This window comes from Saccopteryx leptura, chromosome 2 (assembly GCF_036850995.1).
Source record: "Saccopteryx leptura isolate mSacLep1 chromosome 2, mSacLep1_pri_phased_curated, whole genome shotgun sequence".
Taxonomy (NCBI): domain Eukaryota; kingdom Metazoa; phylum Chordata; class Mammalia; order Chiroptera; family Emballonuridae; genus Saccopteryx; species Saccopteryx leptura.
In genome coordinates this window covers 37045891-37070284 of record NC_089504.1, presented here as the reverse complement: position 1 = coordinate 37070284, position 24394 = coordinate 37045891, and the positions used below count along the sequence as shown (strand labels likewise).

The window sequence follows — 24394 nt, the reverse complement described above, 5'->3', positions numbered from 1 at the left end:
ACACCGGAAGCAAATATGTTATACACCAAATATATCTTCTTTTTTGTGTGGCAGAGAGAGAGAGAGGGACAGATAGAGACAGACAGTAAGGGAGAGAGATGAGAAGCATCAATTCTTTGTTGTGGCCTGACCAGGCGGTGGCGCAGTGGATAGAGCGTCAGACTGGGACACAGAGGACCCAGGTTCGAGACCCCAAGGTCGCCAGCTTGAGCGCGGGCTCATCTGGTTTGAGCAAAGCTCACCTGCTTGGACCCAAAGTCTCTGGCTCGAGCAAGGAGTTACTTGGTCTGCTGTGCCCCCCCCCCCCCCAGTTAAGGCACATATGAGAAAGCAATCAACGAGCAACGAAAAACTGATGATTGATGCTTTTCATCTCTCTCTGTTCCTGTCCGTCCCTATCTATCCCTCTCTTTGACTCTCTCTCTGTCTCTGTAAAAAAAAAAAAAAAAAATTCTTTGTTGCGGCATCTTAGTTGTTCATTGATTGCTTTTTCCCACATCCCAGTCCAATGCTCCATCCACTGTGCCACCGCCTGGTCAGGCTGATTGCTTTCTCATATGTGCCTTGACCTGGCAGGGGCGGGGGGGGGGGCTACAGCAGAGCAAGTGACCCCTTGCTTTAAGCCAGCAACCTTGGGTTCAAGCTGGTGAGCCTTGCTCAAACCAGGTGAGCCGGCGATCAAGCTGGCAACCTTGGGGTTTCAAACCTGGGTCCTCAGCGTCCCAATCCAATGCTCTATCCACTGTGCCACAGCCTGGTCAGGCTTTTTAAGAAAAAAAGTATCAGTAAGTCTGCCTTCCTGAGACTGCAGGGAAGAATCTGTATCCTTGCCTTTTCCAGTTTTTAGAGGATGCCCACATTCCTCAGCTTATGGCCCCTGTGACCTGATTCCCTTGTCACATCCTCTTCCATAATGCTGGTGATTGAGGCCAGGCAGGTTCACATTGAATTCGGGCAGACCACAGGAGAATGGCAGAGCCGAAAGACACTGGGCCATTCCAATGCCTTTATTGGAGTCTGTTTATTGGAACCTATTTATTGGATTCTCGCAACAGTGGGTGAGCAGACGGCAGGGGAAACCGCTTCTCCCCACAGCAGGCGAGCAAACAGGCAAACCACCCCTCACGGTGGTGGGCAAGCAACCTGTGTCCAGGGAAAGTATCCATAGTCTTAAATAGGCTATACATACATGTGGCTTTCTGCCACGAGTTCACACACTACTCATGCAAGGTGCTTGCAGTGGAAAACAAGTGATCTAGCCTAATCGCAGCTGTTTTCTCTATACCTTCTCTAACCCTCCTGCCTACTACCATGTTCAAGTACAATAGCCCTTATGGGCTCTGGCCAGTTGGCTCAGTCAGTTAAGACTGTCATCCCAAAGTGACAAGGTTGTGGGTTTGATCCCCAGTCAGGGCACACATGGGAAACAATCAATGAATGCACAGGCCTGACCTGTGGTGGCGCAGTGGATAAAGTGTCGACCTGGAAATGCTGAGGTCGCCGGTTCGAAACCCTGGGCTTGCCTGGTCAAGGCACATATGGGAGTTGATGCTTCCAGCTCCTCCCCCCTTCTCTCTCTGTCTCTCCCTCTCCTCTTTAAAAAAATTGAATAAATAAAAAATGTTTAAAAAATTTTAAAAAATCAATGAATGCACAACTGAGTGGAACAACAAATGAATGCTTCCCTTTCCCCTCCACTCTGTCTCCCTAAAAATAAAAAAATTAAATCTTGGCCAGATAGCTTGGTTGGTTGGAGTGTCATCCCAGGGCATGGAGGTCAGGGCACATACAGGAAAAGCTCAATATTTGGTCTCTCTCTCTCTCTCTCAAAAAAAAAAAAGAAAGAAAGAAAAGAAAAGAAATCACAGTAAGGAGCTATAGAAGGCATTTTCTCTGTTTTGGGATCACTTTTTTGTTAGTAAATAATAATACATTTCTGGATCTCTGCTATTTGCTATTTAGCAGAATGAATTAACATACCAAAAATCTTACTAAGTCATTGATTGTTGGTTTGGGGTTTTTTTCCCCCTTAATTTATTTAGTTATTGAATTTAGAGAGACAGGTAGGGAGAGAGAGGGAGAAACATCGATTTGTTGTTCCACTTATTTATGCATTCACTGGTTGATTTTTGTGTGTGCCCTGACCGGAGATGAAACCCACTCACAAGAGTATCATGATGATACTCTTGAAGGAGGAGAAACCAGAAGAATGCACAGGAGGGGGGCCTGCAATGTCTGGGGTCTTACGCTCCAGCTGTGACCTCAGAGGTCAGGATTGAGGAGTAAGGGCAGACAGGAAAGTTTGAAAAATAACAAAACATAGCGGTGGACCTTGCTTGTTATTAGTTCCTTGAAATGAACTCGCAGCTCAGAAAGAAGAATAAGTAATAAGTCAAGGGCAGACCCTCTGGCCTCTTCTACCCTTCCCCTCCCAGAGACACGAAAGTCACGTAGGCCTGCAAGCAAAGAAGTCATAGAAATCAGGCACCTGTCACGTGAAAGCTAAAGCTGTAAAGGTGTATAAGATGTAAGAAATCTAACATCGGAAGAGCACGTGTTTTGTTGCCTCTTTTGGGGTAACACTGCTCCACTGGCTAAATAAATCCTACTTCCTTCTTCAAGTTGTCTGGGTGTTTTTGTCTTTCTTTGATTCCTGCAACACTCTAACCAACTGGGTTACCTGGCCTGGCCTGGTTTGGTTTCTTTTTATTTTAATCTGAGGGCTCAACAAGCTGCAAATAAGTACTTACAGCTTTGTAATATAATAAAATCAGGTTTTTCTATCAATTACTCCATAAACAGAACTATAATTTCAGGCATTCAGGGCATAATTAGACCATCAAAGAATCCTAGACCTTAAAATATCATCTAATTCAACCTTCTCATCAAGGAGACCTCTCTACAGTATCCCTCACAGGTGTTCATCTGGCCACTTTGGGAACATTTCTTCTAATAGGAACTTGTCTTGCTCTTTTATTTGATGATTTAATTATAAAGTACACTGCATTCCTATAAATTCTGCCCACATATTAGTAGCCTACTATTCTAAACACTTTACTTATATTCACTCAGTACTCGTAACAACCTTAACATCTGGATTCCATCATACCCATTTTATAGATAGGGAGACAAGCACAAAGGGAAAGTTGCCTAAGGTACCACAGTTGTTAAGTAGATGAGCCTAGTCCTTGAGCCTACATGCTTAGCCACTGCCCTATCATAAACAGAGCCCTTAGACCAGCGGTTCTCAAGCTGTGGGTCGCGACCCCGGCGGGGGTCGAACGACCAAAATACAGGGAAAATTTTCCGATGGCTTTAGGCGACCCCTGCATTTTGGTCATTCGACCCCCGCCGGGGTCGTGACCCACAGGTTGAGAACCGCTGCCTTAGACCCTGGCTGGTGGCTCAGTGGACAGAGCATTGGCCTGCCGTATGGATTTCACAGGTTCCATTCCTGGTCAGGGCACACAGGAGAAGCGACCACCTGCTTTTTCTCCCTTCCCTCTCCCCCTTCTCTCCTTCTTTCCTCCCGCAGCCAGTGGTTCAATTGGTTTGAGCATGGCCCCAGGCTCTGAGAATAGCTTCTTTGGAGCACACCAGCCTCAGGTACTAAAAATAGCTCAGTACTCAAGCCTCAGCCCCAGATGGTGTTGCCCAATGAATTCTGTTTGGGACACATGTGGGAGTCTGCCTCACTATTTCCCCTCCTCTCACCTAAAAAAAAAGAAAAGAAACAGAGTCCTTACACTTTTGATATAAACCTGTCTTCAGGTTGCTCTTGATCATCAAGGATAAATTGTTCCACTAGTTAGAAATTCACATAATTCTTCTATTACCCAGCCCATAACTCTCTGAATTGCTCACATAAATGTCTCAAGAGATTTTTAAAGATAAATTCTTTAAAATAAAAATATATAATAGTCTGACATTCTTCAATTGTACTAGTTTGATAAAGTCTGCAAAAAAGAAAACGAGATCAGTTTGGCACGACTTTTCTAATAAACTTTTTTTTTTTGTGGCAGAGACAGAGAGAGTCAGAGAGAGGGACAGACAGACAGGAAGAGAGAGAGATGAGAAACATCAGTTCTTCCTTACAGTTCCTTAGTTGTTCATTGATTGATTTCTCATATGTGCCTTGACCAGGGGGCTACAGCAGACTGAGTGACCCCTGGTGAGCTCTGCTCAAACCTGATGAGCCTGCGCTCAAGCTGGCGACCTCAGGGTCTCGAACCTGGGTCATTGGCATTCCAATCCAATGCTCTATCCATTGCGCCACCACCTGGTCAGGTTCTAATAAACTTAATCAAGGTATAATGAAGAAAACTTGTACATAATAAGCATGTATTGAATTCTGAATTTTCATAAAGTGAAGAACACACCTGGATAACTACCACCAAGCTAAAGAAAACATTACCAGACTGACCAGGCAGTGGCACAGGCACAGTGTATAGAGTGTTGACCTGGTTCAAAACCCTAAGGTTGCTAGCTTGAGCACAGGCTCATCCAGCTTGAGCGTGTGCTCAGCAGCTTGAGTGAGGGATTGCCGGCTTGAGCGTGGGTTCATAGACATGACCCCATGGTTGCTGGCTTGAGCCCAAAGATCACTGGCTTGAAGCCCAAAGTTGTTGACTTGAGCAAGGGGTCACTGGTTTGGTTGGCGCCCCCTGGTCAAGGCACATATGAGAAAACAGTCAATGAACAACTAAGGTGCCGCAACCATGAGTTGATGCTTCTCATCTCTCTCCCTTCCTGTCTGTCTGTCCCTGTCATTCTCTCTGTCTCTCTCTTTTGCTAAAAAAAAGAAAACATTATCAAAGTATATGGGTCACCTACCCAAGAGCTGCCTATCCATGACCCATGACCTAGCACTATGGCCATGCACAATAATAGACACAGTGATATTAACTAAGCATGTCAACCTATTTCTCTGAAGCATTTAGACTGAAAAACAGAGAGGATTGATCAGTTATAAGTGGATTGGGAAATGGGGCACATTAAGAACATAGAGACAGGTATGCTATGAGGGGTGGTACAGGTGGGCCATAGGGAGAGAATCCAATCCCAGCCCCTCTGACTTCAATCCATGTTTATGCTTAAAATAATCCTTTTATTGCCTGACCAGGTGGTGGCGCAGTGGATAGAGCGTCAGACTGGGATGCGGAGGACCCGGGTTCGAGACCCGAGGTTGCCAACTTGTGCGCAGGCTCATCTGGTTAGAGCAAAAACTCACCACCTTGGACCCAAGGTCGCTGGCTCGAGCAAGGGGTTACTCTGTCTGCTGTAGCCCCATGGTCAAGGCACATATGAGAAAGCATTCAATGAACAACTAAAGTGTCGCAATGCGCAACGAAAAACTAATGATTGATGCTTCTCATCTCTCCATTCCTGTCTGTCTGTCCTGTCTATCCCTCTCACTGACTCTCTCTCTGTCTCTGTAAATAAATAAATAAATAATCTTTTCCTTAAGGTGCCCTCTTCCTTGCCCTCTGAAGATATGAACAACAAACCCATAAGCCAGGAAGGCTCCCAACCCCCATCATTTCGATTCCCAACTCCAACCGACTGGTAGTACCTGCCTAGAGAACCGTGTAGAAAATGAGAGGCTGAGTTCAATGGGAGAGATATTGTGGTGTCTGCCATGTTGTGTTTTGGGGAAGATGAAAAAGAGGCAGGGATCGTACCAGGTACCTGCCATTTCTGCCCTTAGCCAATATCAAAAAGAAATCACAAGATGGAAAAAACTGAGCAATTAACTGCCATATTAAGCTGGATATTTCTGTTTAATAAACATTCTTCCCTTAGCTGTTCCCCTCACCCCACTTTATAGCTCAGGAACAACACTTTCAATTGCCAGAGTCTCTTGAGTATATAAAGAGGTAAAACACATCCTACAAACCAGATATCACTCAAGCCAGACTGTTTATAGCCTGGTGAAGTCAGATATTCACCTTCTCAGAACAGAATTACTCTTGTACTGACAAGGCTACAATACATAGATGGGAAAGCAATTCTTTTTTTTCCCCCTTAGGAAAAGAATGTTAGGATTAAGTTTACATTAGCTGAATGTTATTCAATAACTTCCTAAACTGTATGGATCAACTTCGGGTTTGCAAGCGCATGAGATGAAAAATATGCTTACCTATGTGCTGATTGAAATACTCCCAACAAGACAAGAAGCCTTTTGAAAATTTGTATTTCAGAACCATTAATCACCATTCATACCCCCAATTCCTAATCAGTTTATTATGTCAGCCAATCGGCTTTTTAGAGCACCTGTGATGGTGAGCCATCCTGTGCTAGGTTTCCCAATTATAGAACAAAAGTACAAATACATAAATGACTGGGTGTTGGTTTTTGTGAAATATTGCCCTTTATTTGGATTTTTAAATGTATTTTTATGGGCTATACAAGTATTATATTTTAAACTGATAAATAATTTTATTACATATTGGTCTGCTAAGGAGATGAGATAAGCCAGAGAGTGCTCAGTCACCCCTGACTAATAGGAGTGCCGAAAGTTTAATTGGCACAGCAATTCTGGAAGAACTGGAAAAGTGTTAAAACCTAGTTTGTCTTTAACTTTGACTCTCAACAGCCTGACCAGGCGGTGGTGCAGTGGATAGAGTGTGGGACTGGTATGTGGAGGACCCAGGTTTGAGTCCCTGATGTCGCCAGCTTGAGTGTGGGCTCATCTGGTTTGAGCAAAGCTCACCAGCTTGAGCCCAAGGTCGCTGGCTTGAGCAAGGGGTTACTCAGTCTGCTGAAGGCCCGCGGTCAAGGCACATATGAGAAAGCAATCAATGAACAATTAAGGTGTCGCAACGAAAAACTGATAATTGATGCTTCTCATCTCTCTCCGTTCCTGTCTGTCCCTATCTATCCCTCTCTCTGACTCTCTCTCTGTCTCTGTAGAAAAAAAAAAGTTGGCTCAACAAAATTACGTTCTAAAATAACTGCTCATCAGAGTTACATGGGAAGTGTGCTCTTTTGACCTTCAAAGGATCAGGCTAAGATCAACAGCACTCAAAACCAGCAATAAGCCTCTGGGAAAATGACATGATTTCTCAACAGATGCTGAAGATCCAGCCAAGGTACCCGGGCCAAAAATCCTGCAGCTGAGGAATTGTCACCATTCAAAATGAAAATGGGGTCCCACGTGGCAATCGTTGGAGTACTGAAGCCGGCCTCTTAACAACTATGTGAAGGCTTCAGACACATCCAAATGTGCATAATTAACGTCTGTAAATCCAAAGCATGAACAAAAAGGCCTCAACCCCTCCCTTCTCAGGTCTCTCATCCCCCTCCTCTGGAATGAATCTAATTCAACTTTTCAAGTTATTTTTGTTTTTTTGTCCCTGTCTTGCTTCCTGTCCCTAAATGGGGCCACTCCCTTACGGGTACACCTCTGCCCCTAGTCCTCTACATACGCCACCATTCAGATTTCTTTCACTCTCCAGTCTTTCGTTTTGACTTCTGTGCAGATAATTCCTTGGATGGTCAGGGCCCTAGCCTGACCATTCTAGCTCTAGGCCCATGACTTCAATTGCCTGCTAGATATTTCCTCATCTCAAATTCAGTATATAAAATTTAGCTTGTTTTTATTTTCCCCTCTTGACTTCCTCATTTCTGTTAAGAATAACAACCTGCCACTTTCATTCAGACTTAAAATCAGAGTCATATTTTTTTTATTATTTTATTTTATTTATTCATTTTAGAGAGGAGAGAGAGAGGGAGAGAGAGAGACAAAGAGAGAGAGAGAGAGAGAGAGAAAGAGAGAGAGGAGAGAGAGACAGGGGGGAGGAGCTGGAAGCATCAACTCCCATATGTGCCTTGACCAGGCAAGCCCAGGGTTTCGAACCGGCGACCTCAGCATTCCAGGTCGACACTTTATCCACTGCGCCATCACAGGTCAGGCCATGGAGTCATATTTTAATTTTTTCTCTCTCTCTCTCTCTGACTTTCAACATTCAATTTGTCAAGTTCTTCAAAATATGAGGTTTATTTTTTTATATCTACCATTCCCTCCCATTTCTACCATCACCACCTTAGTTCATTCATGTCTTCATTCTCTTAGTTCCTTAATTCTAAGATACCCATATTTTCATGATTTTACATACCTACGCTCAAGATTTATTTTTAATCAATGTATAGAGTTTTATTACAAAAATCTGTTATGTCAATCGTGTCTTGGAATTAAGCAAATATGGCATCTCCGACCTAAATTGTCATGTTTCTCCTTGCTCTTCCGGCTTGCCTCCCCTCGCTTCTCTAATCTGTCCTGCCTAATACTGCCTGGTTAGTGTACTTAAAAGACGATTTTCATTAAGTCATCTTTTTGTTTAGAAAAACTTTCCTCTCTCCCCATGCCCCACTAGGTAAAGTATGCCTGGGGGATTAACTTTGGCATTGAAGGTTCCCAACAATCATGCCATGGCCTCTTTCTGGCCTTACCAACATTATTCCCCTACCCAGGTCCTTCTGCTCTGAACAGATTACTCTCTGCCTCTGTTGATGTCATTCTCCACAATTAGAAGTCTATTCCCTCTGCTGCTTACACCATGCTCGGGCTTCAAACCCTAGCTCTACACCTAGCTCTATTGTGAAACCTAATCTGAATGAACATCTTATCCCAGAATAATCTCTTCCTCCTCCAAATTACTGTAGCAATTGTCTTGACTATTCATTTCCTACTTATTATCTATCTGATGTTTTTATAAGGACCCTGAGGAAATCAGTCCCTTTAGTTCTCCATATGTCCTCCTTCTCTTATCAGATCATACATTCCTTGAAGATAGCTCTGCTAGGTATACTTATCTCCCTGATATACCCTTGAGTCATGAATTATTTAATAAATACAGTCTCATAAGCATTGGGGTAAACCAGGAGATCACATCTCTTATCCAAGAGTCATTGCCATCCTAATTCTTTTCCCTCTGTCTAGTCCAAGTACTCAGGCTCCCCCATCTACTCTCCTCCAGCACCCAAGCTTATGACCTTAGTGGTATAACACTGTGGCTCAGTCTTTTTTTTTAGAGACAGAGAGAGAGTCAGAGAGAGGGATAGATAGGGACAGACAGACAAGAATGAAGAGAGATGAGAAGCATCAATCATCAGTTTTTGTTGCGACACCTTAGTTGTTCATTGATTGCTTTCTCATATGTGCCTTGACCGTGGGCCTTCAGCAGACCAAGTAACCCCTTGCTTGAGCCAGCGACCTTGGGCTCAAGCTGGTGAGCTTTGCTCAAACCAGATGAGCCCACGCTCAAGCAGGCAACCTCGGAGTCTCAAACCTGGCTCCTCTGCATCCCAGTCCGACGCTCTATCCACTGAGTGTGGCTCAGTCTTTATAGTGAACCAAGTGTAAAAGAGAACGGTGAGTTGAAAATCAAGGAGTAACTGCAGATGTGTGGAGGCAGAAAGCAACTGGAGATGCAACTAAGATGGGGAGTAAGGCCAGGTCGGCAAGGGCCCTGAGTGATGTCATGCTAAGGAGGTCAGACTTTCTCCCCACTAGGTCTGGGAGATTTTTTAATCAGGAGAGTGACATGATCAGATTTGCTTAATTAGAATTGTGGAAGATGAGTTGGGAATAGGAGGAAGGGCTAGGAGAAGGGAGGCCAGTTAGAAAATCTATTTCGGGACCTGAATTAAGGTGAAGGAAGTGGAAATGAAGAGTGCGAGGACATGGGCAAAACTTGATGGCAGAAAGGATGACAATGGAAGAGAATGACTGATGTTTCTATTTCAAAACACTGAGTGGCTGGCAGTGCTGGTATGTGAATTAGAGAAGCAGGTGAGGATGGGCTGGAGGAGGTGAGACGGTAACAAGCTCTAGTAGGATATGTTGAACAGGCAGCACCTAAAGGGCATTTTCAGGAGTCTGAGGACCTGGAGAACACAGAGTTGGAGATACAGGTTTGTGATAAAGCATAACTCCCCCCTCCCCCCCCCCGCCAACTTTATATCTATTTTGAATGCACTGCTTATCCTAGTCCAAGGCACCCAGTTGCATTTCTTGTCCTACCTGTTTCACCAGATTTTTCTAAGACCCCTGAGTCCCAGTCTGTTATACTTCTACTCTTGGCCAGTTCAGGGCTCTTTTTTATAATCTTTTTACATATAGTAGTTATCTAAATCTTAGACAATTAGACTCTTAGACATTATTAAATTTAATTTTCTAGAATGTCAAGTTCTGCAGGAACCCAGTGTCTTCTGTTTGTTCTGCTTTGTGTTTGACATTCAGTGGTGCCTTTCTGGCCACATGCCCGCTTTCCCAACACACTTTTTCCAACTGCCCATCTTTCCCACCCTCCAGCTTCTCTTTTTTTAACCCCTTCTTTACACTCTTGGTCACTGCCTCATTTTTTTTTTCTTTCCTGAAATTAGAAGCGGGAGGCAGTCAGACAGACTCCCTCATGTGCCTGACCAGGATCCACCCATCATGCCCACCAGGGGGCGATGCTCTGCCCATCTGGGGCGTTGCTCCGTTGTGGCAGGAGCCATTCTAGTGCCTGAGGCAGAGGCCATGGAGCCATCCTCAGCACCTAGGGTCAACTTTGCTCCAATAGAGCCTTGGCTGTGGGAGGGGAAGAGAGAAACAGAGAGAAAGGAGAGAGGGAAGAGTGAAGAAGCAGATGGGCACTTCTCCTGTGTGCCCTGGCCGGGAATTGAACCCAGGATTCCCACATGCCAGGCCAATGCTCTACCGCTGAGCCAACCAGCCGGGGCCAGTCACTACCTCATTCTTGAAAGTTTCTTCCACCTGGCTGCAATTTCTCTGCTGCTATATTTCCCCAAACCTCTAGTTTAAAAATTTAATGTTTCCTAAGATTCCCTCTCTAGCCTCCCATCCATCTCATTTTAGTGTACACCTAGTGTGGCCTCGTACACTTGCATGGTTTAGTACAACCACTGAAAATTATTTGTAAATCTGAATCTCTAGCCCACTCTTCTCAGTCCAAACCCAAACATCCAACTCCCTTTAGGACATCTTTATTTGGATGTGTTCCACAGGTACTCCAAGTCAACTCAGCACAATGAAGTTCTCTTCCTCCATAAACCTGGGCTTCCTCCATTCTGTCTCAGTGACTATTACCATCCACCAGTCACCTGGGAGGAATCCTTGACTGCTCCACCTTTATCTCCCAAATGCATACTGTCATGAGACCTTATCGACTTTATATTTTAAGTGAGCAGTTTCCTAGAAGAGAACATGGTGTGACTGAAGATACCAAGAAAGGAGAGATACCAAGAAAGGAGTGAGAATAGCATATAAAAAAGACTAGCCTGACAGCAAAAAAGTTATGCTGCGGAATATTGAAAAGTGTCAAGTGGGAGAGAACCTTGGAACATAACTTAAAGGTGATACATGGTATATCAGAGATGATGTGGTCAGAGAACCACCAAATATAGGCAGATGGATGAAATGGTCATTGCAAAGTGAATTTAAAAAAATCAGTCACATAAAAAATGGGAGTCAGAGCAACTATTAGCCTTATAACTAGAAACAAACACTTCTTAGATTTTATTGAAGACACGAGGAAAAAAAGAAAAACTAAAAAGTTCCAACTAGAAGCTCAGAAAATCTGACCTTGAGTTTAAATGTAAGTGCAAGAGCTACTAAAAACTAAAAATAATAAATTCTCATTGAGGGAGACAAATTGAAATTATGCATTAGCAGTGCAGATAGAAGTAGACTGTTGAAAATAATTGCAAGAATGATATTTGATTGAAAAGTGCTTATAAGCCTGACCAGGTGGTGGCGCAGTGGATAGAGCGTTGGACTGGGATGCGGAAGGACCCAGGTTCGAGACCCGGAGGTCGCCAGCTTGAGCGCAGGCTCATCTGGCTTGAGCAAAGAGCTCACCAGCTTGGACCCAAGGTCGCTGGCTCAAGCAGTGGGTTACTCGGTCTGCTGAAGGCCCGCGGTCAAGGCACATGTGAGAGAGCAATCAATGAACAACTAAGAAGTCGCAACGCGCAACAAGAAACTGATGATTGATGCTTCTCATCTCTCTCCGTTCCTGTCTGTCCCTGTCTATCTCTGCCTCTGTAAAAAAAAAAAAAAAAAAAAAAAGTGCTTATAAGCCATTCCCTAACTGTAGATAATCTTTAAATGGAATATATACATATTTAAATCACCCAATTGAAATGTGATAATGAGTTCCTAAAACATCTGAATTTTCACATTTCAATAAAAGTTTAGGTTAAATAAACCACATTATAATATAGCATACTATATAACCTATTTGATGTATTCACATAGCGATAAGCATGGTAATTTTCACTTTCTTTGGCTTAGATATTGTATAACTCAGAGTTAAGTGCACACCCCTCCCTCCCTAATGTGGTTAGTCAGTAGTTGAATAACTGGGAGAAAAAGAAATACAAGCCAGGCAGCTTTGCATCCCATGTTTCAAAAGAAAAGGAACAAGTAAAAATAGTTGCAACAAGCTTTCACTTTGGGAAATAAACTACATTTATGAAGCAGAAGATTCAAAAAGTAAGAGCAAATCCCTCTCCCGGATGCAAGCATGAGGACTCTAAAGGAGAATTCGTTTTTAGTTTTCAGTTTAGAAAGGCTAAGAGACCATGAGTTTCAGCAGCAACTGAGAAACAAAAAGGAACCATAAAATGGGTAATGGGAGCTAGCAGTTTTGACACTAAAAATGAATGATAGGTGGGATAGATTTAAAACCAAAGCTTTTTTCTTCTTTCTTGCAATGTTCCCCTTTGTTTCTGATGGCTATTTTAATGATAAAGCTAAATCACTTACATGAGGTCCTTGAAAGCACAGCTCCTGGTAAGAACACGTGTTTATTTCCATCCCGTAGCACAAGCTCTGTACCCAGTGTTGTTTGAATCAAGGAGCAGGGCAGCTGTTCCTTCTCTTGGTGTAGCTGCAACAGAGCAGTCATTAATAGGCACCTGAATTCCAGACTAAGTCTTGCGCTCTGCCTCACTGAAAAAAAAAATGTGGCTCTAAATTCTTCCGGTGTTCCTGGACAGTAGTGTCTGAGTATTGTTACTTCCCTGTCTTTGATATACCATTCTACCTGGTGATTTTATTTTCTACTAGAAAAGTTATTTTCTTCTGAGTCTCTTGAAGGTAGAAACAAAAATCTATGATCAATACCTCAACAGTTTTTTTCACACAGGACATTCAAATTTATTTATTTACTTACTTATTTATTTTGACAAAGGCAGAGGGACAGATAAGGACAGACAAACAGAAAGGGAGAGAGATGAGAAGCATCAATTCTTCATTGCAGCACCTTAGTTGTTCATTGATTGCTTTCTCATATGTGCCTTGACTAGGGGGCTACAACAGAGTGAGTGACGCCTTGCTCAAGCCAGCAACCTTGGGCTCAAGCCAGCGACCATGGGGTTATATCTATGATCCCATGCTCAAGCCAGTGACCCCACACTCAAGCTGGTGAGCCCGTGTTCAAGCCGGCAACCTCGGGGTTTCAAACCTGGGTCCTCTGCGTCCCAGTCCGACGCTCTATCCAATGAGCCACCACCCAGTCAGGCAAAAACATTTATTGACATAGTACTTTGAGCTAAAAAGTAAAGTAAAGAGATTAAGCCAGAGGATTCAAGTTTCTTTAATAGTCACAAGACTTCAGCACATTGAAAACCCTGAGTTCCATGACAGTAAAAAAAAAAAATCAAGGCCCTGGCCGGTTGGCTCAGTGGTGGAGCGTCGGCCTGGCGTGCAGAAGTCCCGGGTTCGATTCCCAGACAGGGCACACAGGAGAAGCGCCCATCTGCTTCTCCACCCTTCCCCCTCTCTTTCCTCTCTGTCTCTCTCTTCCCCTCCCGCAGCCGAGGCTCCACTGGAGCAAAGATGGTCTGGGCGCTGGGGATGGCTCATCGGCCTCTGCCCCAGGCGCTAGAGTGGCTCTGGTCGCGACAGAGCGACGCCCCGGAGGGGCAGAGCATCGCCCCCTGGTGGGCGTGCCGGGTGGATCCCGATCGGGCGCATGCGGGAGTCTGTCTGACTGTCTCTCCCCGTTTCCGGCTTCAGAAAAAAAAAAGAAAAGAAAAAGAAAAAATCAATATTGTTGCATTTGATTTTAGAAAGAGGAGAGAGAGAGACAGAGACAGAGAGAGGGAGAGAGAGAAGCAGGGAAGCATGAACTCTGTTGTAGTTGCTTCTCTCTGTGCCTTGACCAGGCAAGCCTAGGGTTTTGTACTGGTGAACTCAGCATTTTAGGTCGAAGCTTTATCCACTGCACCACCCCCTGTCAGAATATTGTTATATTTTATCTAAGCTACATTAGAATAGAAAAGTGTTACCACATTTTATAAAGGGTGTAATTTGCATTTTGGTGCTTAGGGTCCCCTGCAACCAGATTGGTGACAAGGGAGATACAGGCTGATGATCTGCTATTTCCATTTAATTGGTATATGTTCATTTGAACATATCACCAGTCTAACATTATCTACTTAGGGAAAGCTAAAAATAAAAAGTAACCCATTTTAAAGAAGAGAACACTTTATACTACTGTTTTCAAAAACTGATGAAGAGGTCCAGGTGGTGACATGGGTAAATGTTGTACTCACCTCCTCTTATGACCATATCAAAATTTCAACTAAACTACAGATCAACCATCATTGAGAACCATTGGAAGTCTGCTGAACAGAAGTCCTATAACTAAGGATATACAGAAGAAGCCATGTCAAGACTGATGGGAGGAGTGGAAACGCAGAACAGGCTGATTCCACACCCACTCGTGGCAGTTAAAAACTGGGAGACATATCTTGGCAGCATGGAGGTCTCCCATGAGGAACAAGGGGTTCCAGCCCCGTACCAGGATCCCCAGCCCAGGGTTCTAGCACCTGGAAGAGAATCCCCATTACGTCTGGCTGTGAAAACCCCTGGGGATGGTGGCTGAGTGAGACGGAGGGCTGCTGGAGGTTCCAGGCATTCCTATTAAAAGGCCTGCTCACAGACTCACTTGCTCTGAGCTCCAGCACTGGGACAGCAATTCAAAAGGTGCCAGGGACATACAAATAGGAACTGAATTGTCTGGCTTTAGACAAAACTGGAGGGTCAGCTTTCTCTGAGACAGAGTGTCAGTAGAAGTCATTGTTTCTTTGCTGAGCCCTCCAGCAGCAGGGACAGGCAGGTGCCATAGCTGAGTGTCCATCAACCTGGCCAACACTGTTTGTTCCACCCTGGTGATTCCCTGAGACCCCATTCCACCCAACTTTTGGGCCCACCCATGCCACTTCCCATTACTTTTCCATACTAATGGCTTGTCTTGGCTCAGGCTGCAGACTTTCCTAAAATTTCTCAAGGTTCACAAATTACAAACAAGCAGCAGATGGCCTCAGCATGTCCATACCTCATGCTAAGCAGCCCCACACCTGGCGCTAGTGGCAGCCAGCCTCACTCCACAGCTTAGCCTCTCCCATGCACCTTCAAGCTCAGCACAAGGGGTAGCCATCTGCAGATCACTTTGTATCTCACACTAGGTGGCCCTGGGCAGGGCACAGGCAGCAGCTGACCTTGGCCTGCACCTCTCAAGAGGCCCCAGAACTAACACATTCTATGGCCAGCCTCAGACCACACCAGAGCACCACCCAAACACCCCCATGAATGACACGCTCAAAGGGCGGACTCAGCCGGCACCAGAGTCCTGCTAACACAGATTCTGCTCTTTAGGGTGGGTGCTTGCACAACAATCCCTTCACTGTAGTCATAAGCAGTCCTCACTACTAATCAGCCTGAGATCAGTCCCACCCAAAGACGTGCCAACAGCATTCAGAGTTCAACTACAACAGGAGGTCACACACAACCCACACAAAGGTCACACATGGAGCACCTGGCTCAGATGACAGGGAAGACTCTGCCATTGGGCCCCACAAGACAGCCACGACATGAAGGAGACAAATGGTCTAAATGAAAGGACAGAACAAAACTTCAGAAAAAGAACTAAAACATGGAGCCAAGCAATCTACCAGATGCAGAATTTAAAAAAACAACAACTGGTTATAAGGATGCTCAGTGATCTTAGAACTTCAACAAAGAGATAGGAAACAAAAATGGTGATAGAAAATATAAAAAAGAACCAGTCAGAAATGAAGATTACATTACAGGGAATCAACAGTAGATTACATGAAGCAGAGAATTGAATCAGCAATTTGAAAGATAAGGTACCAGAAAACACCCATCAGAACAGCAAAAATAACAAAACAAAACAAATCCAAAATATTTATAAATTGAGGATAGTTTGCAAGCATACCAGCATACCTCTTAAGGGTACCAAAAGAAGAAGAAGAGAGGGCAAGGAATCGAAAACCTATTTGAAGAAATAATGACAGAATATTCTCTAACCTGGCAAAGGAAATAGATATATAAGTCCAGGAAGCACAGAGAGTTCCAAACAAGATGAACCCAAAGAGGCCCACACCAAGATACACCATCATTCTAAATGCAAAAGGTTAAAGACAAAAAAAGAATCTTAAAAGCAGCATTCGAAAAGCAGTTAGGCCCTGGTTGGATAGCTCAGTTGGTTAGAGAATCATCCCAATACGCAAAGGTTGTGGGTTTGATCCCATCAGAGCACATACATACAGGAACAGATCAGTGTTTCTGTCAGTCTCTCTGTTACCCTGGCTCTCTCTCTAAGATCAATCAAGGCCCTGGCTGGTTTGCTCAGTGGTAGAGCATTGGCCAGGCATGTGGATGTCCAGGTTTGATTCCCCATCAGGGCACACAGGAGAGGCACCCATCTGCTACTCCAACCCTCCTCCTCTCATAGCCATGGCTCAATTAAAGCAAGTTGGCCCCAGACACTGAGAATGGCTTCCACCTCAGGGAGTAAGAAGAGCTCCGTTGCTAAGCAATGGAGCAATGCCCCAGATGGCCAGAGCATCATCCCCTGGTGGGCCTGTCAGGTGGATCCCAGTCAGGGCACATTCAGGAGTCTGTCTCTGCCTCCCCTCCTCTCACTAAATAAAAAAAATTTTTAAATAGTAATAAAATATGATTAATCAAAAAAATTTTTTTAAAGAAAAGCAGTTAGTTACCTATAAGGAAGCTTCCATAAGACCATCAGCTGACTTCTCAACAGAAACTTTGCAGGCCAGATGGGATTGGCACGAAATATCTAAAATGATGGGGGAAAAAGATTTACAATCAAGATTAGTCAAGATTACTCTACTCAGCGAAGATATCTTTTAGAATCAAAGGACAGATGAAGAGCTTCTTAGACAAGAAAAAGCTAAAGGAATGCATTACCACCAAACCAGTATTACAAGAAATGTTAAAGGGACTTCTTTAAGAAGAAGAGGGGGGAAAAGATTAAAAATATGAATAATAAAATGGCAATAACTATATATCTATCAATGATAACTTTAAATGTAAATGAATCAAAAGCTCCAATCAAATGACAACATAGGGTAGCTGAATGGCTAAGAAAACAAGACCCTTACATATGTTGTCTACAAGAACAAAAGACACACACTGAAAGTAAAGAAATGGAAAAATATATTTCATGAAATAGAAACAAAAAGCCAGGGTAGCAATACTTATACCGGACAAAAATACACTTTAAAACAAAGGCTATAACAAGAGACAAAGAATGACCCAGCAATTCCACTTCCGCAAATTTATCCAAAGAAACCCAAAACACTAATCCAAAAAGACATTTGCATCCATATATTCATTGTAGCATTATTTACAATAGCCAAACTATGGAGGCAACCTAAGTGTCCAGCAATAAATGAATGGATAATGAAGAAGTAGTGTATATATATATATATACAAAGAAATATGATTCAGTCACAAAAAAGAAAGAAATCTCACCATCTGCAACAACATGGATGGACCTCGTGTATTGTTCTAGTGAAATAAGTCAGAAGAAGACAAATGTCATATGCCTTCACTTATATAGGCAATCTAAAAATCAAAATAAAGAAGCAAAGCAGAAACAAAGAATATTGTGATGGTTGCCAGATGGGAGCAGGGTTGGGATGGATGGGTGAAAAGTAGAGAGAATTAAGAAGTATATGTCAGCCTGACCAGGCGGTGGCGCAGTGGATAGAGCGTCAGACTGGGATGCGGAAGACCCAGGTTCAAGACCCTGAGGTCGCCAGCTTGAGCACGGGCTCATCTGGTTTGAGCAAAAATTCACCAGCTTGGACCCAAGGTCGCTGGCTCAAGCAAGGGGTTACTCGGTCTGCTGAAGGCCCCCGGTCAAGGCACATATGAGAAAGCAATCAATGAACAACTAAGGTGTCGCAATGCACAACGAAAAACTAATGATGCTTCTCATCTCTCCATTCCTGTCTGTCTGTCCCTGTCTATCCTTCACTCTGACTCTCTCTCTGTAAAAAAAAAAAAAAAGAAGTATATATCAGTAAACAAATTGTTAAAATTTGGGAATGTAGCCTGACCTGTAATGGTGCAGTGGATAAAGCATTGACCAGGAATGCTGAGCTCGTCGGTTCAAAACCCTGGACTTGCCTGAAAAAGGCACATATGGAAGCTGATGCTTCCTGCTCCTCCCCCCTTCTCTTTCTCTCTCTCTCTCTCTCTCTCTCTCTCAAAAAGAATAAATAAAATCTAAAAAAAAAAAAAAAAGACTTCCTAAAAATATTGGGGGATGTAAAAGTATAGCATAGGGAATATAGTCAACAATATGGTAATAACTATGTGTGGTGTCAGATGGATGCTATATTTATTGGGGTAATCACTTTATAAGTTACATAGTCACTATTTTGTACACCTGAAACTAATATAATATTGTATGTCATCTGTGATTTGGAAAGAATAGAAAGGAAGAAAGAAGAAAGAAAGAAAGAAAGAAAGAAAGAAAGAAAGAAAGAAAGAAAGAAAGAAAGAAAGAAAGAAAGAGAGAGAGAGAGAGAGAGAGAGAGAAAGAAAGAAAAGAAAGAACTGATAAGCCAGATGGGAAGCATATAGACCATTATAAGCCAGCATATTCATGGAACTAGCATAAAACTAGCACAAACCAAAACTTAAATTGATTTAAAGAATCTTAAATAAAATATTAGTAAATAAAATTCAACAATATATAAAAATAATAATATCAAATGACCAAACAAATAACATTTGTCTCTGGACTATGAAGATGGTTCAATTTTAGAAAATGTTTTGATGTAATCTGCTATATTAACAAAAGAGAAAAACAATATGTTAGTTGGGTTTTTTTGTTTTTTTTACAGAGACAGAGAGAGGGATAGATAGGGACAGACAGACAGGAACAGAGAGAGATAAGCATCAATCATCAGTTTTTCGTTGCGACACCTTAGTTGTTCATTGATTGCTTTCTCATATGTGCCTTGACCGCGGGCCTTCAAGGGACTGAGCCAGCAACTTTGGGTTCAAGCTGGTGAGCTTTGCTCAAACCAGATGAGCCCGCGCTCAAGTTGGCAACCTCAGTCAGGGTCTCAAACTTGGGTCCTTCCACATACCAGTCCAACACTCTATCCACTGCGCCACTGCCTGGTCAGGCCAATATGTTAGATTTTGAAAAAGCATTTGCTACACTCATTTATAATTTCAGAAAAGTCAAAACAGTCTAACCAGGCAGTGGAACAGTGGACAGAGTGTCAGACTGGGATGCAGAGGACCCAGGTTAGAAACTCTGAGGTTGCCGCCTTGAGCGCAGGCTCATCAGCTTGAGCATGGGGTTGCTGGCTTGAGTGTGGGATCATAGACATGACCCTATGGTCGCTGGCTTGAAGCCCAAGGTTGCTGGCTTGAGCCCAAGGTACCTGGCTTGAGCAAGGGGTCACTGCTCTGCTGCAGCCCCGCCGTCAAGGCGCATATGAGAAAGCAATCAATGAACAACTAAGGAGTCGCAATGAAGAATTGATGCTTCTCATCTCTCTCCCTTCCTGTCTGTCTGTCCCTATCTGTCCCTCTCTCTGTCACAAAAAAAAAAAAATTAAACAAAGCTCTTTCTGTCATGTAGGCTATCTAAAAAAGCCTTAACTTATTAAAGAAAAACTACCAAAATCTATAGTAAGCATCACACGTGTTGGTAAACAAAACTCTTCTCACGCTATTGTTATCACTATTCACATTGCACTGAAGGTTGTAACCAATGCAATAAGATGAGAAAAATATATGAAATGTAAATATTGAAAAGTAAGAATTAAAGCCATTACAGTTAACCCCTGAACAAGGTAGGGGTTAAGGGCACCAACCCCTGAAGAAGAAAAAATCTGCATATAACTTTTGACTCCATCAAAACTTAATTGTTCTTCAGCATCTATGGGATTGATTCCAAGACACCCTACTTATTCTAAAATTTGCAGATGCTCAAGTTCCCTATATAAAATGTCATAGACCAACTAATACATTCTGTTGGCCCTGCCCATCTGTGACTCAACCATGGATCCAAACCAGCATAGGTATTTATTGGGAAGTAAAAAGCCATGTAGAAGTGGATTCATGCAATTCAAACCTGTGTTGTTCAAGGGTCAACTGTATTACCTATAGTTTGCATGGTTGTTTGCCTAGATATTTTAAGAGAATCAACTGAAATAACTATTATAATTAATGAGTGTTTACTAAGATGACTTAATACAAAATACCCAGTAATAACAAATAAGAAAATGTCACAGGCCTGGCCTGTGGTGGCATAGTAGATAGAGTGTTGACCTGGAATGCTGAGGTCAATGATTAAAAATCCTGGGCTTGTCCAGTCAAGGCGCATATGACAAGCAGCAAGTGAGTAATGAACAACTAAAGTGAAGCAACTATGAGTTGATACTTCTCACTCTCCTCTTCCTCTCTCTGAAAATGTAACAGGAAAAAAACAAAACCCCCAATTCACAAGAATCACAAAGACCACAGAGAACCTAGAAATTAACCTAATAAAAAATGTGCAAGACTTATATGGAGAAAACTTTAAAACTTTATTGGAAGACTTAAGACCTCAATAAATATATAGATATTTTATGTTCCTAAGTGGGAACACAGTATTGTAAAGATGCTGATTCTTCCCAAATAATCTATAAACCCGAGGCAATGCCAATAAAAAGGTTCACAAGATTTTTAATTGAACATGACAAACCATTTCTCATGTTCTTCTAGAATAGAAAATCTGCAATGTTATTTTTTTTAAGTTTGAGGAAAAAATAGAGAACTTGCACTTCTAGATATGAAAAAAATCTATAAAACTACAGTAATTAAACCAATGCAGTATTGGAGTAGGAAAAACAAATAAATCAAAGAAAGAGAATAGAGTCCAGAAATTGACTCACGTGTTCATAGGAATTTAGCATATGATAAAGGTGGAATTTCTAAACAGTGTGAAAATGAAAGATTTATTCAAAAATAATATTGCTGCTGGGTAATAAGAGAGCCACAAGAAAAAAATTAAAGTGAACTCCTACCTTATATGCATATTCAGAAATAAATTCAGATTGATTCAAAATCTACATTCTAAAAGGATTCGAAGAAAACACAGGGCAATATCTTTATAGTCACAGGGTAGGAAAGACTTAGTAGTCATGAGAAAAAAGGCACAGACACATTATATTAAATAGAAATTTACAACTCCCACGGAAGTAGAAGACTGGGAAAAAAATATTTGCAACATATACCTCAGACAAATGCTTGATAACTATAATATATAAAATTCCTAAAAATATATATACAATCAAAACTAGGCAAGCTGATAGAGAAAAAAACAACTGAAGAGAAAAACAGATCATTCTTAGAAGAGGTACTACAAATATTTCAATAAATATCTGAAAAGATCTTCATCTTCATTAGTACTCAGGGAAACATAGATGAAAATAAACCAGGAGGAATTATTTCTTGCCTAGCAAATCTTACAAAGCCAAAAAGCATTATATAAATATATTGCTAATATATAATGATGGTGATGCTGTTGGAAAAACAAGAATTCTCACACACTGTTGATGAGAATATAAAAGATTACATGCTTTGGGGAGAACAATTTGTCACCATCTACTGAAATTTTTTTTTTGAAATAGCAAAAGCTTTATTTAGTAGAGCGCATCCCGGACAAGGTTCTCTGGTCCACAAAACGGGGCCAGAGAAGTTGCTCTACTGGAATTTTTAATGTGCAGACTCATCACTTCAACTTCAGGTCATCTATCCTACATATATACCTGCAAATGTGTACAAAGATATATGTACAATTATGATCATTTTATCTTTTTTTTAGAAAATTGGAGATAACCTAAGTAACTCTCAATAGGAAACTGGTTAAATAAATATAGACAATTCATATTGTGAAATAACATGTCATTGTTAAAAGGAATACTTAGGTCTATATGTATCAACATGAAACACTTCCTAGGGCACATTATTTTTTTTTAAAGATTTTATTTATTCATTATAGAGAGGAGAGAGAGAGAGAGAGAGAGAGAGAGAAGGGGGGAGGAGCAGGAAGCATCAACTCCTATATGTGCCTTGACCAGGAAAGCCCAGGGTTTTGAACCGGCAACCTTAGCGTTTCCAGGTTGACACTTTATCCACTGCGCTACCACAGGTCAGACTCTAGGGCACATTATTAAATGTAAAAGTAGGTCACCTGACCAGGTGGTGGCACAGTGGATAGAGCGTTGAACTGGGATGCAGAGGACCCAGGTTCGAGACCCCGAGGTCGCCAGCTTGAGTGCAGGCTCATCTGGTTTGAGCAAAAGCTCACCAGCTTGGACCCAAGGTCGCTGGCTCAAGCAAGGGGTTACTCGGTCTGCTGTAGCCCCACAGTCAAGGCACGTATGAGAAAGCAATCAATGAACAACTAAGGTGTCGCAACGAAAAACTGATGATTGATGCTTCTCATCTCTCTTCGTTCCTGTCTGTCTGTCCCTATCTATTCCTCTCTTTGACTCTTTCTTTGTATCTGTAAAAAAAAAAAAAAGTTAAATGTAAAAGTAGGTCAAAACTATATGGATAGTGTATATTTTACATATTTTATAGATATGTAAATAACTGTTCTGTAGTCACTAAGCATGTTTTATGCCTAAAGCAATTTAACATTCAAACAAGCACATTCAGTGCCCTAGCAAGGTAGCTCAGTTGGTTAGAGCATCATCCTGATACACCAAGGTTGTAGGTTTGATCCCTAGTCAGGGAACATACAAGAATCAACCAATGAATGAATAAAAGGATAGAACAACAGATTGATATTTCTCTCTCAAATCAATAAATTAAAAAAAATTTAAGCATATTCAAACAAGATTTCCAATCTTAACTTATGCTTCTTAAGAACTTAAGGGTCTCTAGCCGACTGGCTCAGTGATAGAGCATTGGCTTGGCATGTGGATGTCCCATGTTCGATTTTCAGTCAGGAAAGGCACCCATCTGTTTCTCCACTCTTTCCCCCTTCCCACTTCTCTCTCCCCCCCCACCCCTGCAGCCATGGCGAATTGGCCCCTGGCGCTAGGGATGGCTCCATGGCCTCTGCCTCAGACTCGAAGAAGAGTTCAGTTGTTGAGCAACAGAGCAATGCCCCAGATGGGCAAAATATCGCCCCCTGGTGGGCTTGCTGGGTAGATACCAGTTGTGGCGTATGTGGGAGATTGTCTCTGCCTCTCTTCCTCTCTCACTGAATGAAGGGAAAAAAGAAAGAACTTAGAGAAGTCAGACACATTGTCTTCATTATTCAACTATTCTATTATTACGATGTTCTTTACTATTCTTTTTTCCTCCTTTGCTTTTCCATATACATTTTATAATCAACTTAACAAGTTCTATGAGAAACTCCAACTTGGATTTTTACTGGTTTCATTAGTTTTTAAGTGTTCTCCATAGACTGGAAGAACTTGTTCTTACTGTGTTCCCCGTACCCAACCCAGTGCCTGGAGTATAGTGGGTGCTCAGTAAATATTTGTGGAGTGTTAGGATGAATGAAAAAAATGAATGGATGACCTACAATAGTATAATGACTCAACATAAAATGTTTTGCAGGCATTTAAATTTTATTTTCAAAGTATAGTTAATTATGGAAAATGTTCACAAGATCTTAATAAGTGAAAAATGTAGGCTTCAAAACTTAAAATAAAATGACCCTATTATTGTAAGATATATATCTGTGTATATGTATATACACTGCTTATAAAAATTAGGGGATATTTTATCACTTCATATTTGTTTTGCAATATCCCCTAATTTTTGTTAGTATATATAAAATAATAGTTGTCCCGGTGGTAAAGTTTCAGATTGTTATTCTTATTTATACTTTTCTATAATTGGCATATAGCTTTATAATAAAATAGTAGACATTATTAAAAATAATAAGCAAAAGAAAATATCACAATATTTGATGTTTATGGGGGAGTATGGTAAGGCAGTGCTAATTCCACGAGTCAGGTAATTAGTTTGAGTTATCATCTTCTAGTTAAGGTTGGAGTTTTGTCAATAAACAAAAGG

General features: G+C 42.0%; 1 protein-coding gene across 3 annotated transcripts in view; it reads right to left on the bottom strand.

Moving 5' to 3' along the window:
- Window positions 1–24394, bottom strand: part of GNE (glucosamine (UDP-N-acetyl)-2-epimerase/N-acetylmannosamine kinase) — an 86899-nt gene that overhangs the window by 43734 nt on the left and 18771 nt on the right. For 2 of the 3 annotated variants that reach the window (XM_066367668.1, XM_066367666.1), the window contains 2 exons: window positions 17041–17120; window positions 12776–12899 (listed from right to left, as the gene is read on the bottom strand). In XM_066367668.1, the coding sequence (XP_066223765.1) occupies window positions 12776–12826 (51 nt within the window). In that variant the 5' untranslated portion in view covers window positions 12827–12899; window positions 17041–17120. Of the gene's footprint in view, window positions 1–12775; window positions 12900–17040; window positions 17121–24394 lie in introns of those variants that run through there. The other variant, XM_066367669.1, reaches the window with a different exon arrangement.